The following is a 14,580-nucleotide window of genomic DNA, read 5'->3' as shown; positions in this document are numbered from 1 at the left end:
AATAGTCGAGATAGGGGATTCTGCAAGGACAACAACTGACTGCAAAACACTGAAGATGGATTCCTGGACTTGAGGACCTGTAAAGGAAGGGGACCAAGTCCAAGATTCACGCAAGTATCCAGGGGGGGTGGGGGGGTGGGGGGGGATGGGGGATCCACTAAACCCCGGATGAAGGTGCAAAAGGGCTACCTCCGGGTGGAAGAAGCCGAAGATTCTGCAACAAAGGAAGGTGGCAGGAACTTCTCCTTTGGTCAGAAGATGTCCCACGACATGCTGGAGGATGCAGAGTTGTTTCCACGCAGATAGAACGCAAACAAGTCTTACTAACTGCAAGAGTCGCAGTTGAGGATTTTGGGTGCTGCTAAGGACCAGGAGGACCAGGAGGTCGCCCCTTGGAGGAGGAGACAGAGGGGGTGCTCAGCAACACACAGAGCCCAGGCAGAAGCATGCAGCACCCGCAGAAGCACCTGAACAGGAACTTAGAAGATATGAGGACAACGGTCGAGTCAGAGCCACAAAAGAGGATCCCACGACGTCGGAGTCCAACTCAGCGAGTTGGGCAATGCAAGACGGAGTGCTGGGGACCTGGGCTATGCTGTGCACAAAGGAAGTCTTGCAAAAGTGCACAGAAGCCCGAGCAGCTGCGGTTCACGCAAGCCACAGGATTTCTGTCTGACGTGGGGAGACAAGTACTTACCTCCACCAATTTTGGACAGATTGGCCACTGGACTGTCGAAGACACTTGGACCCAGCTCCTGTGGTCCAGGGACCACACACGTCAGGATGAGAGGGGACCCAGAGGACCAGTGATGCAGAAGTTTGGTACCTCCGTTAGCAGGGGGAAGATTCCTTCTACCCACTGGAGATTTCTTCTTGGCTTCCAGTGCAGGGTGAAGGCAGACAGCCCTCACAGCATGCACCACCAGGAAACAGTTGAGAAAGCCGGCAGGATGCGGCACTACAATGTTGCTGGTAGTCTTCTTGCTACTTTGCTGCGGTTATGCAGGCGTCCTGGAGCAGTCAGCGGTCGATCCTTGGCAGAAGTCAAAGAGGGAAGTGCAGAGGAACTCTGGTGAGCTCTTGCATTTGTTATCTGGTGAGATGCCCACAGGAGAGACCCTAATAGCCCACAGAGGAGGATTGGCTGCCAAGGTGGCAGAGGTCTGGGACACACTGGAGGAGCTCTGGGCACCTCCCCTAGGAGGTGTTGGTCAGGGGAGTGGTCACTCCCCTTTCCTTTGTCCAGTTTCGTGCCAGAGTAGGGCTTGGGGGATCCCTGAACCTGTGTAGACTGGCTTATGCAAGGAGGGCACCATCTGTGCCCTTCAAAGCATTTCCAGAGGCCAGGAGAGGCTACTCCTCTCAGGCCCTTCATGCCTATTTCCAAAGGGAGAGCGTGTAACGCCCTCTCTCTGAGGAAATCCTTTGTTCTGCCTTCCTGGGACTGGGCTGCTCAGGCCCCAGGGGGCAGAAACCTGTCTGAGGGTCGTCAGCAGCGGTAGCTGCAGAGAAAAGCCTGGAAAGTTTGTTTGGCAGTACCCGCGCTCTATGCTGGTGACCCGGGGATGCATGGAATTGTCCCCCCAATACCAAAGTGGCCATGTTCGGAGTTACCCTGGTGACACTACATATAGGTATTGACCTATATGTTGTGCACGCGTGTAATGGTGTCCCCGCACTCACAAAGTCCGGGGAATTTGCCCTGAACAATGTGGGGGCACCTTGGCTAGTGCCAGGATGCCCACACACCAAGTAACTTTGCACCTAACCTTCACTAAGTGAGGGTTAGACATATAGGTGACTTATTAGTTACTTAAGTGCAGTGTAAAATGGCTGTGAAATAACGTGGACGTTATTTCACTCAGGCTGCAGTGGCAGTCCTGTGTAAGAATTGTCTGAGCTCCCTGTGGGTGGCAAAAGAAATGCTGCATCCCATAGGGATCTCCTGGAACCCCAATACCCTGGGTACCTAGGTACCATATACAAGGGAATTATAAGGGTGTTCCAGTGTGCCAATCAGAATTGGTAAAATTAGTCACTAGCCTGCAGTGACAATATTAAAAGCAGAGAGAGCATACACACTGAGGTTCTGGTTAGCAGAGCCTCAGTGATACAGTTAGCCACCACACAGGGAACACATATAGGCCACAAACTTTACTGGGGTCCTGGCTAGCGGGATCCCAGTGACACATATGAAACATACTGACAACATAGGGTTTTCACTGTGAGCACTGGGCCCTGGCTAGCAGGATCCCAGTGAGACAGTGAAAACACCCTGACATATACTCACAAACAGGCCAAAAGTGGGGTTAACAAGGCTAGAAAGAGTCTACCTTCCTACATGACCAAAATCAGGTAGGTAAACAGTCATAGAATAGTGCAAACAGTAGAAAATACAATAGATTGCAATGGGCCTAGGGGCAACACAAACCATATACTAAAATAGTGGAATGTGAATCATGAATTCCCACATAGGCAATTGTAGTGTGTAGAGGGGCGCTGGGAGTGTAGGAAAACAACAAAGGTAAGTAAAGTACCCCACCCCAGAGCCCAGGAAAGCAGGAGTAAAGTACAGCAAGATTCCTCAGGACAAACTACAAGTCGTTGTAAAGGATTATGCAAGAACCCAGCAAGACTGCAAGCAACAAATGATGGATTCCTGGACCTGAAGACCTGTGGAGAGAGGAGACCAAGTCCAGAATTCAACAAAGAGTCCAGGAAGGACAGGAGCCCCTGCCAACCTAGAAGATGGTGCAAAAGTGGATGCTCCAGTAAGAAGAACAGTACAGAAGAGCACCAAAGAAGATGGCTGCGGGTTCCTGCTTGGTGCAGGTGATGTCCCATGCCGAATTGTTGGATGCAGGCTGTTTGCGTCGCTGGGTTCCGCCAACAAGCCTTGGCTCAAGCAAGTACGCGGTATGTGTCAAGAGGAGCTGCCTGGACCCAGGAGGGACCAGTGGGTCTCAACTCGGACTGAGGAGACAGAGGGGGCTGTCAGCACTTCAGAGAGCCCTCAGAAGACCAGGCAGCACCCACGGGAGTCCCAGAACATGGGGACAAAGTAGAAGCAAAATGCTGTTGTAGGAGCACTACACTGGAGGGTCCCACATCGTCCTGGATACTTTGTTGAAGTTAAAGTGGTTCCTGGAGCAGTCTGCGGTTGATCCGACGGTCAGGAGCTGAAGCAGAGGTTGCAGAGGAGTCCTGGAAGAATCTTGCAAACCGAATCTGAGAAAATACCCAGAGGAGAGACCCTAAATAGCCCTGGGAGGGGGATTGGCTGCCTACCCAGGTATGCACCTATCAGGAGGGGTCTCTGGCGTCACCTGCTGGCACTGGCCACTCAGAGGTCTCCAGAGTGTCCTCACACCAAGGAATCCAAGGTGGTTAATGCCAGGGACACACTGGAGGAGCTCTGGGTGACACCCCAGGGGTGGTGATGGAAAGGGGAGTTGTCACTCCCCTTTCCTTTGTCCAGTTCCGCACCAGAGCAGGGACTGGGGGTCCCTGAACCAGTGTAGACTGGCTTATTCATGGAGGGCACTATCTGTGCCCTTCAAAGCATTTCCAAAGGCTCTGGGATGCTACCCCTCCCAAGCCTGTAACACCTATTTCCGAAGGGAGAGGGTGTAACAACCTACTTCTAAAGGAAATACATTGTTCCGGCTTCCTGGGATTGAGCTGCTCAGTCTCCAGGAGGGCAGAAACCTGTCTGTGAGGTGGCAGCAGCTGGGGCTGCAGTGGAAACCTCAGAGAACTGGTTTGGCAGTACTGGGGGTCCATGGTGGAGCCTCCAGGATGCATGGGATTGCCCCCCCCCCAATACCAGATTTGGATTGGGGGTCAATTCCATGATCTTAGACACCTCACATAGCCATATTCAGTTTCCATTGTGAAGCTACATATATGTATTGACATATATGTAGTGCATGGGGGTGATGATATCTCTCATGAAGTCCAGGGAAATGGCCCTGGACAACGTTGGGGCACCTTTGCTAGTGCAAGGGTGCCCTCACACACAGTACCTTTGCACCTAGCCTTCAGTAAATAAAGGTTAGACATATAGGTGATTTATAAGTTACGTAAGTGCAGTGAAAATGGCTGTGAAATAGTGTGTGCACTATTTCACTCAGGCTGCAGTGGCAGTCCTGAAGAAAGGTTTGTCTGAGTTCCTTATGAGTGGCAAAAGAAATGCTGCAGCCCATAAGGATCTCCTGGAACCCCAATGCCTTTGGTACCTTGGTACCAAATACTAGGGACTTATAATCGGGGTCCAGTGTGTCTATTAGAATTGGAATATAGAGTAAGTAAACTATAGTGACAAAATTGGTAGGTAGAAAGAGCCTAAGCACTGGAGTTCTGGTTAGCAGAACTTCAGTGACACAGTTAAGCATACTGACAACACACACGAAGGCCACAAACTATGAGCCCTGGGGCCCTGGCTAGCGGGATCCCAGAGAGACAGGCAGAACTCACTGACAAACAGGCAGAAATTGGGGGTAACCTGCCAAGAAAGATGGTACTTTGCTACAGGGTCTACTGAAATTAGACCCAACGGTCAATTACATAGTTGGAAGTCATCCAGAAATTACCTTCAGAGGAGCAAGGAATCTGTAGGATAAATTGATATGCAGTCACATTAAGTTGAAAAAAGGATGTTGAATGACATGTCTGGGATTGTGGAAATGCAAGCAATGCTAAGCATGCAAAATTGCAGTAAATAAACAAGACTTCTTTATAGCAAACAAACAAAAATGGAAGATCAAACAGAATTTCAAATGTATAAGTATGTCATCTACATGACTATAAATGCTCTACTGAATTAAAAAAATCATCACAGTTAGCATGTATGACACATGTGAATCTACCAGAGGATAGAGCGATGTTTTTTGTCAAGCACTGATAAAAGAACACATACGAAAAATGTGTAATGCGATAACTAAGGAAATTATTTCCTGGCTGCATTATTACGAAGAAACCCACCAGAGGACATCAAGAATTCTATTTAGGTAATAATGCACATGCAGGATTGCAAGTGTAAGGAAACTTATTACTGTGATAACAAAGGAATTTCAAATCACTGATGTACCAACACAAAGATCCACAAGTGGGGAAAACTAATTTGGATGAAATTTGTGAAGACATCTAAAAACTTAAAATACATATGTAATGAATGCATAAAATTATACTAAGTTATATATTAACTTTGGTGGAGGTAAGAACTTGCCTCTCCGCACAAGACAGTACCCCCGTGCAACGCGTGTTTTGCAGTTCCCAAGGCTTGTTGGCATCCTTCTATGAAGTTCTTTGTGCACTTTGCAGCTCCGGCCCCCAGCACTCCTTCCTGCGACGCACAGCTTCCTGAGTGGTTCTCCGGCGGTGTGGGATCCCTTTCTGTAGTGCTGCATTGGCCTCCTTTTGCACCTTCTTTGTCCCCGTGCTGTGGGACTCCTGTGTGCGCTTCCTGGCCTTCTGAGGGCTCTCTGAGTTGCTGAAAGCTGCCTCACTTCCCCTTCTGGGTAGAGTCCACCAGGTCTTTCCTGATCCCTGGCAGTGCCATTTTCCACTAACCGCAAGCCTTGCATGTGCCCAGGCTTGTTGGCGGAATCCATAGACGCAAACCAGACTGCAATCATCCATCCCTCGTGGGATATCTTCTGCACCAACCAGGGGACCCGCATCCGTCTTCTTGGGTGCAGTACTGACTGTTGTTCTTCATAGTGGTTCCTCTTTTGCACCTTCATCCGAGTTAGCAGGGGCTCCTATTTTCCCTGGACTCTTCAGTGCTTCTTGGACTTGGTCCCCTTCTTCCACAGGTCTTGAAGTCCAGGAATCCATCTTTGGTGTCTTGCAGTCTCTTCTGGTTCTTGCATAATCTTTCTTGTGTTCTTGTGTGTTCTAGGAAAGTTAGTGTGATTTACTTCTACTTTCCTGGGCTCTGGGGTGGGTTCTATTACTTACCTTTGGTGTTTTCTAATACTCCCAGCGCCCTTCTACACACTACACTTGCCTAGGTGGGAAACCAACATTTGCATTCCACTTTCTTAGTATAGGGTTTGTGTTCCCCCAGGCCCATTTGGAACTATTGTGATTTTCACTATTTGCACTGTTTTTAACTGTTTTTGCAGCTAATTCTGCATACTAATGTTTATAATTTGTGTGTTACTTTCCCCCTAAGGGAGTATAGTCTCTCTGGTATTTGTGGCATTTGTGGCACCAAAATAAAGTACCTTTACTTTTGTAAACCTGAGTATTTTCTTTCATGTGTGTGTGATTACTGTGTGACTACACTGGTATTGCATGAGTTTTCCATGTCTCCTAGTTAAGCCTTGGCTGCTCATCCACACTACCTCTAGAGAGCCTGGCTTCTAGACACACTCTACATCTCACTAATAAGGGATAACAGAACCTGGTATAAAGTGTAAGTAGCCCAGGCCCACGGATGTGGTGATCCCAGGGCAATTATAAACATAGGAGGGGGCCCGCTAGCCCCCCTGTAGGAGGCTGGACTGGCTTGTAGTGAGTACCAAGGGGTACTTGCACCTTGCACCAGGCCCAGTTATCCCTTATTAGTGTATAGGGTGTCTAGCAGCTTAGGCTGATAGATAATGGTAGCTTAGCAGAGCAGCTTAGGCTGAACTAGGAGACGTGTGAAGCTACTACAGTACCACTTAGTGTCATATGCACAATATCATAAGAAAACACAATACACAGTTATACTAAAAATAAAGGTACTTTATTTTTATGACAATATGCCAAAGTATCTTAGAGTGTACCCTCAGTGAGAGGATAGGAAATATACACAAGATATATATACACAATAGCAAAATATGCAGTATAGTCTTAGAAAACAGTGCAAACAATGTATAGTTACAATAGGATGCAATGGGGAAACATAGGAATAGGGGCAACACAAACCATATACTCCAAAAGTGGAATGCGAACCACGAATGGACCCCAAACCTATGTGACCTTGTAGAGGGTCGCTGGGACTATTAGAAAATAGTGAGAGTTAGAAAAATAACCCTCCCCAAGACCCTGAAAAGTGAGTGCAAAGTGCACTAAAGTTCCCCTAAGGACAAAGAAGTCGTGTTAGAGGAATAATGCAGGAAAGACACAAACCAGCAATGCAACAACTGTGGATTTCCAATCTAGGATACCTGTGGAACAAGGGGACCAAGTCCAAAAGTCACAAGCAAGTCGGAGATGGGCAGATGCCCAGGAAATGCCAGCTGCGGGTGCAAAGAAGCTTCTACTGGACAGAAGAAGCTGAGGTTTCTGCAGGAACGAAAAGGGCTAGAGACTTCCCCTTTGGTGGACGGATCCCTCTCGCCGTGGAGAGTCGTGCAGAAGTGTTTTCCCGCCGAAAGAACGCCAACAAGCCTTGCTAGCTGCAAATCGTGCGGTTAGCGTTTTCGGACGCTGCTGAGGCCCAGGAGGGACCAGGAGGTCGCAAATTGGACCAGCAGAGAGAGGGGACGTCGAGCAAGACAAGGAGCCCTCTCTGAAGCAGGTAGCACCCGGAGAAGTGCCAGAAACAGGCACTACGAGGATGCGTGAAACGGTGCTCGCCGAAGTTGCACAAAGGAGTCCCACGTCGCCGGAGACCAACTTAGAAAGTCGTGCAATGCAGGTTAGAGTGCCGTGGACCCAGGCTTGGCTGTGCACACAGGATTTCCGCCGGAAGTGCACAGGGGCCGGAGTAGCTGCAAAAGTCGCGGTTCCCAGCAATGCAGCCCAGCGAGGTGAGGCAAGGACTTACCTCCACCAAACTTGGACTGAAGAGTCACTGGACTGTGGGGGTCACTTGGACAGAGTCGCTGGATTCGAGGGACCTCGCTCGTCGTGCTGAGAGGAGACCCAAGGGACCGGTAATGCAGCTTTTTGGTGCCTGCGGTTGCAGGGGGAAGATTCCGTCGACCCACGGGAGATTTCTTCGGAGCTTCTGGTGCAGAGAGGAGGCAGACTACCCCCACAGCATGCACAAGCAGGAAAACAGTCGAGAAGGCGGCAGGATCAGCGTTACAGAGTTGCAGTAGTCGTCTTTGCTACTATGTTGCAGGTTTGCAGGCTTCCAGCGCGGTCAGCAGTCGATTCCTTGGCAGAAGGTGAAGAGAGAGATGCAGGGGAACTCGGATGAGCTCTTGCATTCGTTATCTGAAGTTTCCCCAGAGACAGAGACCCTAAATAGCCAGAAAAGAGGGTTTGGCTACTTAGGAGAGAGGATAGGCTACTAACACCTGAAGGAGCCTATCAGAAGGAGTCTCTGACGTCACCTGGTGGCACTGGCCACTCAGAGCAGTCCAGTGTGCCAGCAGCACCTCTGTTTCCAAGATGGCAGAGGTCTGGAGCACACTGGAGGAGCTCTGGACACCTCCCAGGGGAGGTGCAGGTCAGGGGAGTGGTCACTCCCCTTTCCTTTGTCCAGTTTCGCGCCAGAGCAGGGCTAAGGGGTCCCCTGAACCGGTGTAGACTGGCTTATGCAGAATTGGGCACATCTGTGCCCAACAAAGCATTTCCAGAGGCTGGGGGAGGCTACTCCTCCCCTGCCTTCACACCATTTTCCAAAGGGAGAGGGTGTAACACCCTCTCTCAGAGGAAGTCCTTTGTTCTGCCATCCTGGGCCAGGCCTGGCTGGACCCCAGGAGGGCAGATGCCTGTCTGAGGGGTTGGCAGCAGCAGCAGCTGCAGTGAAACCCCAGGAAGGGCAGTTTGGCAGTACCAGGGTCTGTGCTACTGACCACTGGGATCATGGAATTGTGCCAACAATGCCAGGATGGCATAGAGGGGGCAATTCCATGATCTTAGACATGTTACATGGCCATATTCGGAGTTACCATTGTGAAGCTACATATAGGTAGTGACCTATATGTAGTGCACGCGTGTAATGGTGTCCCCGCACTCACAAAGTTCAGGGAATTGGCTCTGAACAATGTGGGGGCACCTTGGCTAGTGCCAGGGTGCCCTCACACTAAGTAACTTTTCACCTAACCTTTACCAGGTAAAGGTTAGACATATAGGTGACTTATAAGTTACTTAAGTGCAGTGTAAAATGGCTGTGAAATAACGTGGACGTTATTTCACTCAGGCTGCAGTGGCAGGCCTGTGTAAGAATTGTCAGAGCTCCCTATGGGTGGCAAAAGAAATGCTGCAGCCCATAGGGATCTCCTGGAACCCCAATACCCTGGGTACCTCAGTACCCTATACTAGGGAATTATAAGGGTGTTCCAGTAAGCCAATGTAAATTGGTAAAATTGGTCACTAGCCTGTTAGTGACAATTTGAATGAAATGAGAGAGCATAACCACTGAGGTTCTGGTTAGCAGAGCCTCAGTGAGACAGTTAGGCACTACACAGGGAACACATACATATAGGCCACAAACTTATGAGCACTGGGGTCCTGACTAGCAGGGTCCCAGTGACACATAACAAACATACTGAAAACATAGGGTTTTCACTATGAGCACTGGGCCCTGGCTGGCAGGATCCCAGTGAGACAGTGAAAACACCCTGACATACACTCACAAACAGGCCAAAAGTGGGGGTAACAAGGCTAGAAAGAGGCTACTTTCTTACTCCCCCCCCCCCCCCCTCTTTTTATGCTGACATGCACCAGGGGTTGGTTGTCCCCATGCCAAAGGTGGTGGGTGCGCATCCCCCCTCCTAGTAATTTTAAAAATAAACCCTGAGGAGGTGGTAGTCCCCGGGCTCAAGCTGCCCTGCACCTCCCTCCTATTTTGTTATATTAATGCACGCTCCCGGGACCTGGCCAACCCTGCGGGCGAAAAAAAAAAAAATGCCCGCTCCCCTGCGTTTTTCTTTTTTTTTCTTTTTTCAGTTTTCACCTGATCTGCGGATCCGTGGTTATGGCCGAAATTTTTTTTACAATGTTTTTTTTTTGCCCTGATGGCGTCCCTGGGGGACCACAGTACCAGGCTAGGGGTTCAGGATATTCCTACCCTGCTCCCTTTTTTTCTTTATTTTATTTTTGGGACTTGGCTGAGTCTGATTCCCAAAAAGGCTGCAAACACTTCCCGGTCAAAATGTTGGCAGCCAGTTACTGGGAACTGTTGGATCTGCGTCCCTAGATATCTATATTTCTTTTTTGTTTTATATCTCAAAACAACTAAACTGATTTAGACCAAATATCAAAAAGAGCTCTTTCTGGACCAGAGCTACCTTTCTACCAAATTTGGTGTAATTTTGTCCAGTGGTTCGGACTGTTGTCGTGTTTACAGTCCCTATGGGAAATTGCAAGGAAAAAACGTGTTTTGGACCCCCCCTCCTTTTGTTTTCTCTTCCCCTGCTTGACAAATCACCTCAAAACTTTCAAGACAGCTGCTGAAGTGAGTTGCAAACTAGTTTTGAAAATGTTGTGATAATTTGTGAACGGAGAGCTAAATTTAGGGTTCAGGGTTGGTAGTGGTGAAGGGATGTAAGGGTAATTTTAGAGCTTAGGGCAGATAGAGGTGAAGAGAGCTAAGGGCAATTTGGGTGATTTTAGGGTTCAGAGGTGAGTAGAGATAAAGTGAGGTAAACATAATATTTGAGGTTCGGGTGGGTTGATGTAGAGAGAGGTAATGGTAATTTTAGATTTTAGCAGGGAGTAGAGGTAAGGGGAGGTAAGGGTAATTTTAGTGCTCATGAGAGGCTAGTGGTAAGATAAGCATACATTTGGTGTTCAGAGGTGAGCAGTGGTAAAAGGAGGTAAGTAGTTTTAGGGTTGAGTAGTGGAAAAGGCAGGTAAGGGTAAATTTAGGATTCCGAGAACGGATGTGGTAAAATGAGATGAGGGTTTTAATATGGTTCAGGGGTGAGAATAAGTAAAAGGAAGTTAGGAGTAAATTAAAAACAAAGAAGATTTTTTTAAGGGTACCCCACCCCCCTCCCCAGAAAGGAATAAAAAGCTATATGATAAATGATACATATGTTATTTAAAAAATAGATATATGCACTTACCTTACCTATATGTACCATGCGTGGTAAAGGCTTTGTGGTAATGGCACGCATTGTAAAGACATGCTTCCGGCATTAATGCTCCAGTTAGGTTGATCTTTCCCCACTTTAGAATGATAAAAATGATTGCTCTGTTAGACAGTGGTGCCAGTGATCCAGAAGTGTTTGTCTTTTTTAAATGAGCACTCCGTATGGGTTCCAGCAACAGTCTCCTAATTCTATAAAATTCCCAAGAAAACCATCCTCACCAGGGAACATCAAAGTAGGTAGGTCGGCTATGACAGTCAAGATGTTCTTCTATTATCAAAATAGGAAAACAAAGGATTCCAGGAAATCTTCTTCTGTTATAGACATATTCCCATTCTGAGAACCATTGAGCATCTCATAAAATTAGGCAGAATCATCAGAAATGTCGATGGAGTGTGATAACAGCTTCCCACAGCATGGTGTGTTGCTAGGAGAGCCACCTGTGCTTCTCACTGCTGCACCGTTAAGGCCTTCTCCCTTTATTCATATTAGCTTGTTCAGTTTCCCCAGAGCTCTTACAGCACTATCCAGGAAAAATGAACTGAGGCCGGATTTCTCTGTTCCTAGTCGGCACCAGAAAGCAATGGATGGGTTGTCATTCTATTATACAGTCAATAACTTAATGGCATGTTACAGCAGAATCTGTTCAGTCATGACCATTCTCCTTGTCCACAACATGGGAGAAGCCTACCAAACCCCAATGTGGCTTTGCTTGCTGCTCATAGAACTTGAAACAAAAAGACCAACCTCTAATCTTTTTTCTTTTCCAACTGTACCTGTGACCACGAGGCTTAGCCTTGAACCACTTATACGTAGTTGCTTACATTGAACAAGGTAGGTGTAGGTGCGATATTATAAAGATTAAGTTGTAAAAGAAACAGAAAGTGGTCAAATATGCCACCCTGCAGTATGTTGTGTGATGAGACCACTGATAGCAATGGGACCTGGATGAGGAAATCATCAGTGCCCGAAGGTGTACCATGCAGGGAAGAGATTAGGGAATAATTAAAAGCGCACCTTTCATACCAAGTGTCCGCAATTACAGATCAGCAGACAAACCTGGTAGTGGGACATACTCATTAATGTGATTTAAACCGTGATGAAAGGTTTTGTCATTTGTAATACCTTACTTCAACATTTAGCATTGATGTTTTTCCTATTTCAAAAGTTTTGTGGAAGGTCGAAAAATAAGGATAGCAGAAATGGAAAAACTGTGTGTGAAATTTGTGACAATTTACTTTGTAAAATGTATACTTTGAGAGAAGAAAATTACATACATTTGCCGTTGTGCATAGAAAAATGCTGCAGAAGGTGAACTTGCAGACAAAATGTCTGCATATATTTCCTATTTTGGGTGAGTTTCGTTACAGTGAAAATTATCTTTGCAAAACTTTGAAGAATTAAAAAACAATTCCAGACCCTTCAGTCCTTGTGCTGTCGGCAATATACAACTGCTTTTTCATACTGCTTTCGTGTAGAATTTGTTCCCCCTCCTGTATAGGGTGGCATCATCCGCTACCAGCAGCGAGTGCCTCAAGAAAATGGGTATTGCAGAAATTAGAAATTTGTCAAACAATATTGCATTGCTAGAAAATCTTCATAAAAACTGTGCTATTCAGGCATGTATCATTGACTAAAGGACACTGCTAATTGGTTATTTTTTTAGTTCATCTTCAAACTATTTTGTTAGTTGCTATTTTGGAAAGTTATGAAGTTATATAATTGTTAATTATATAATGCACTTTTGTCTGTAGTCTTATTTGGCACACCATGACAAAGAATACAAATGTCAGTCTTCTACAATTCAATGACCTTGTTTATAATCCGAGGGTTTATTTTTTGTGACTTAGAGTGAAAAATGTTGCAGAATTCTTGTTACACTTTCAAAAGTATTGAGTTTCCAATTCTGTTTCCAACAGGTAATGGAATTCTGAAAAGAAAAAGGAAAAATGGTGATCCTATACAGTCTCATGAAATCATTCCATGCAAAACAGCAACGGGAAAATTGAAGCCAAAAGGCACAAACTGTATGAGACAACAGTGGCCTGAAAGTCATCCTGGAGTGATGGGAGATAGTACTGCTCAAGATAACACCCATTTCAGCATGGACACACATTTAAATCTGCATCAGGGTGCATCCAAATTGGTGGCACCAGACCTTTACAATGATTGGGAGAGTAGCGTGAGGAAAGCGAAGATGGTGACATGTCCTCAGAACTTACAACAAAATGTGAGGCAATACTTAGGTACTGAACCTGAACAAGCAGTAAGCCAAAAGGAAAGTCTAGTTGGGCATCAGAGAACACTTGGAGACATTAATCCTGAACGAAATAGACCTCATCTGTCTACTGAACACGAGAAAAGTGTTAGTCCAATAAGAAGCTTCTTTGGTGACCAAACAACACAATTTTCAGACAAACCATACACTTGTTCTCAGTGTGAAAAAAGCTTCAGCCAGATGGCAAGTCTCAATAGACACCAGAGGACCCACAGTAAGGAGAGACCTTATCAATGTTCAGAATGTGAGAAAAGTTTCAATCGGAAGGATAATCTCATTCGGCACCAGAGATCACACACTGGAGACTTTCAGTCCCAGTTAGACATGTTGCCCACATCATTTGAGCTTCCAAATGAACCTCTTTTTGGACCACTGCAGGTGTTGAGAAGGACATTTTCATCACGAGATTAGACATTGAAATCCTTAATCTAATACACTCAGTCTGCTGATTAATGTTCATAGAAATCACCCTGCTTTGTCATGGTGCACAATAACTTTTATAACTTTTGGAAATCCTACATGTTGTACAAGTTATTTTCTCAGATTATTTTGATTACTGGATATACTGTTCATTAACACCAAAACCCACACAAAGAATGAAGGAGTCAGCAAACCACTAAAATAAGATACATAAAATGATCAAAATAACAGTGAAAAAATTAAAGCCAAAAAAATTTGAACATTTCCTGAACTAGAGCAATGGCGGGCCTTTAAGGAAAATGGCACGCATTTTTAAAAAAATAGTTGCTTTATTTAAAAGCAAACACAGACATGGTGGTCTGCTGTCCCCAGCAGGCCACCATTCCTGTGTTACTTCCCATTCCCAGTGGGTTGCAAATTGCTACCTGCCTCATGAATATTGACAAGGCAGGTCACTTGTCACCCTGTTGGGAATTGCTAAATGTGTCTTTGACACATTATCACATTTCCTTTTGCAGCTCCCAAATTGCAAGTCGCAAAAGAAAATGGTGGTACATCTGGCCCTTAGTGTATACATTAAAACTATTGACATTTACACACTTGAAAATTTTGGTGTAGATGATTTAAGATAGCATTTTACGCAGTCAACATTGTGAAGTTCTTTTTTATTTAATTTGCACTGTGTTTGAAAGTAAGTGATGACCTGCAGTGATTACAAGGGCGCATTTTAATTATATATATTGTATATTTTATCTCTGTTGTTATTTATGAAGAGTTTGTGTCCAGCTCTCATTCATGAATTGACTAATACAGCAGACCATTTTGTTTAGAGTGTGATAAAACACTATGCGCTGTATTCACTGCATATCTCTCCACTGGTCGCATGCATTTGTCACATTC

General features: G+C 46.1%; 1 protein-coding gene across 3 annotated transcripts in view; it reads left to right on the top strand.

Annotated features, from left to right (window-relative positions):
• LOC138261516 (zinc finger protein 777-like) overlaps positions 1-13,940 on the top strand; it is a 288,066-nt gene extending 274,126 nt beyond the window's left edge. For 2 of the 3 annotated variants that reach the window (XM_069210523.1, XM_069210522.1), the window contains exon 13: positions 12,902-13,940. In XM_069210523.1, the coding sequence (XP_069066624.1) occupies positions 12,902-13,671 (770 nt within the window). In that variant the 3' untranslated portion in view covers positions 13,672-13,940. The remainder of the gene's footprint in view (positions 1-12,901) is intronic. The other variant, XM_069210521.1, reaches the window with a different exon arrangement.
• The last annotated feature ends 640 nt before the right edge of the window (positions 13,941-14,580 follow it).

This window comes from Pleurodeles waltl, chromosome 10 (assembly GCF_031143425.1).
Source record: "Pleurodeles waltl isolate 20211129_DDA chromosome 10, aPleWal1.hap1.20221129, whole genome shotgun sequence".
NCBI lineage: Eukaryota > Metazoa > Chordata > Amphibia > Caudata > Salamandridae > Pleurodeles > Pleurodeles waltl.
This window is presented reverse-complemented; position numbering and strand designations above follow the sequence as displayed.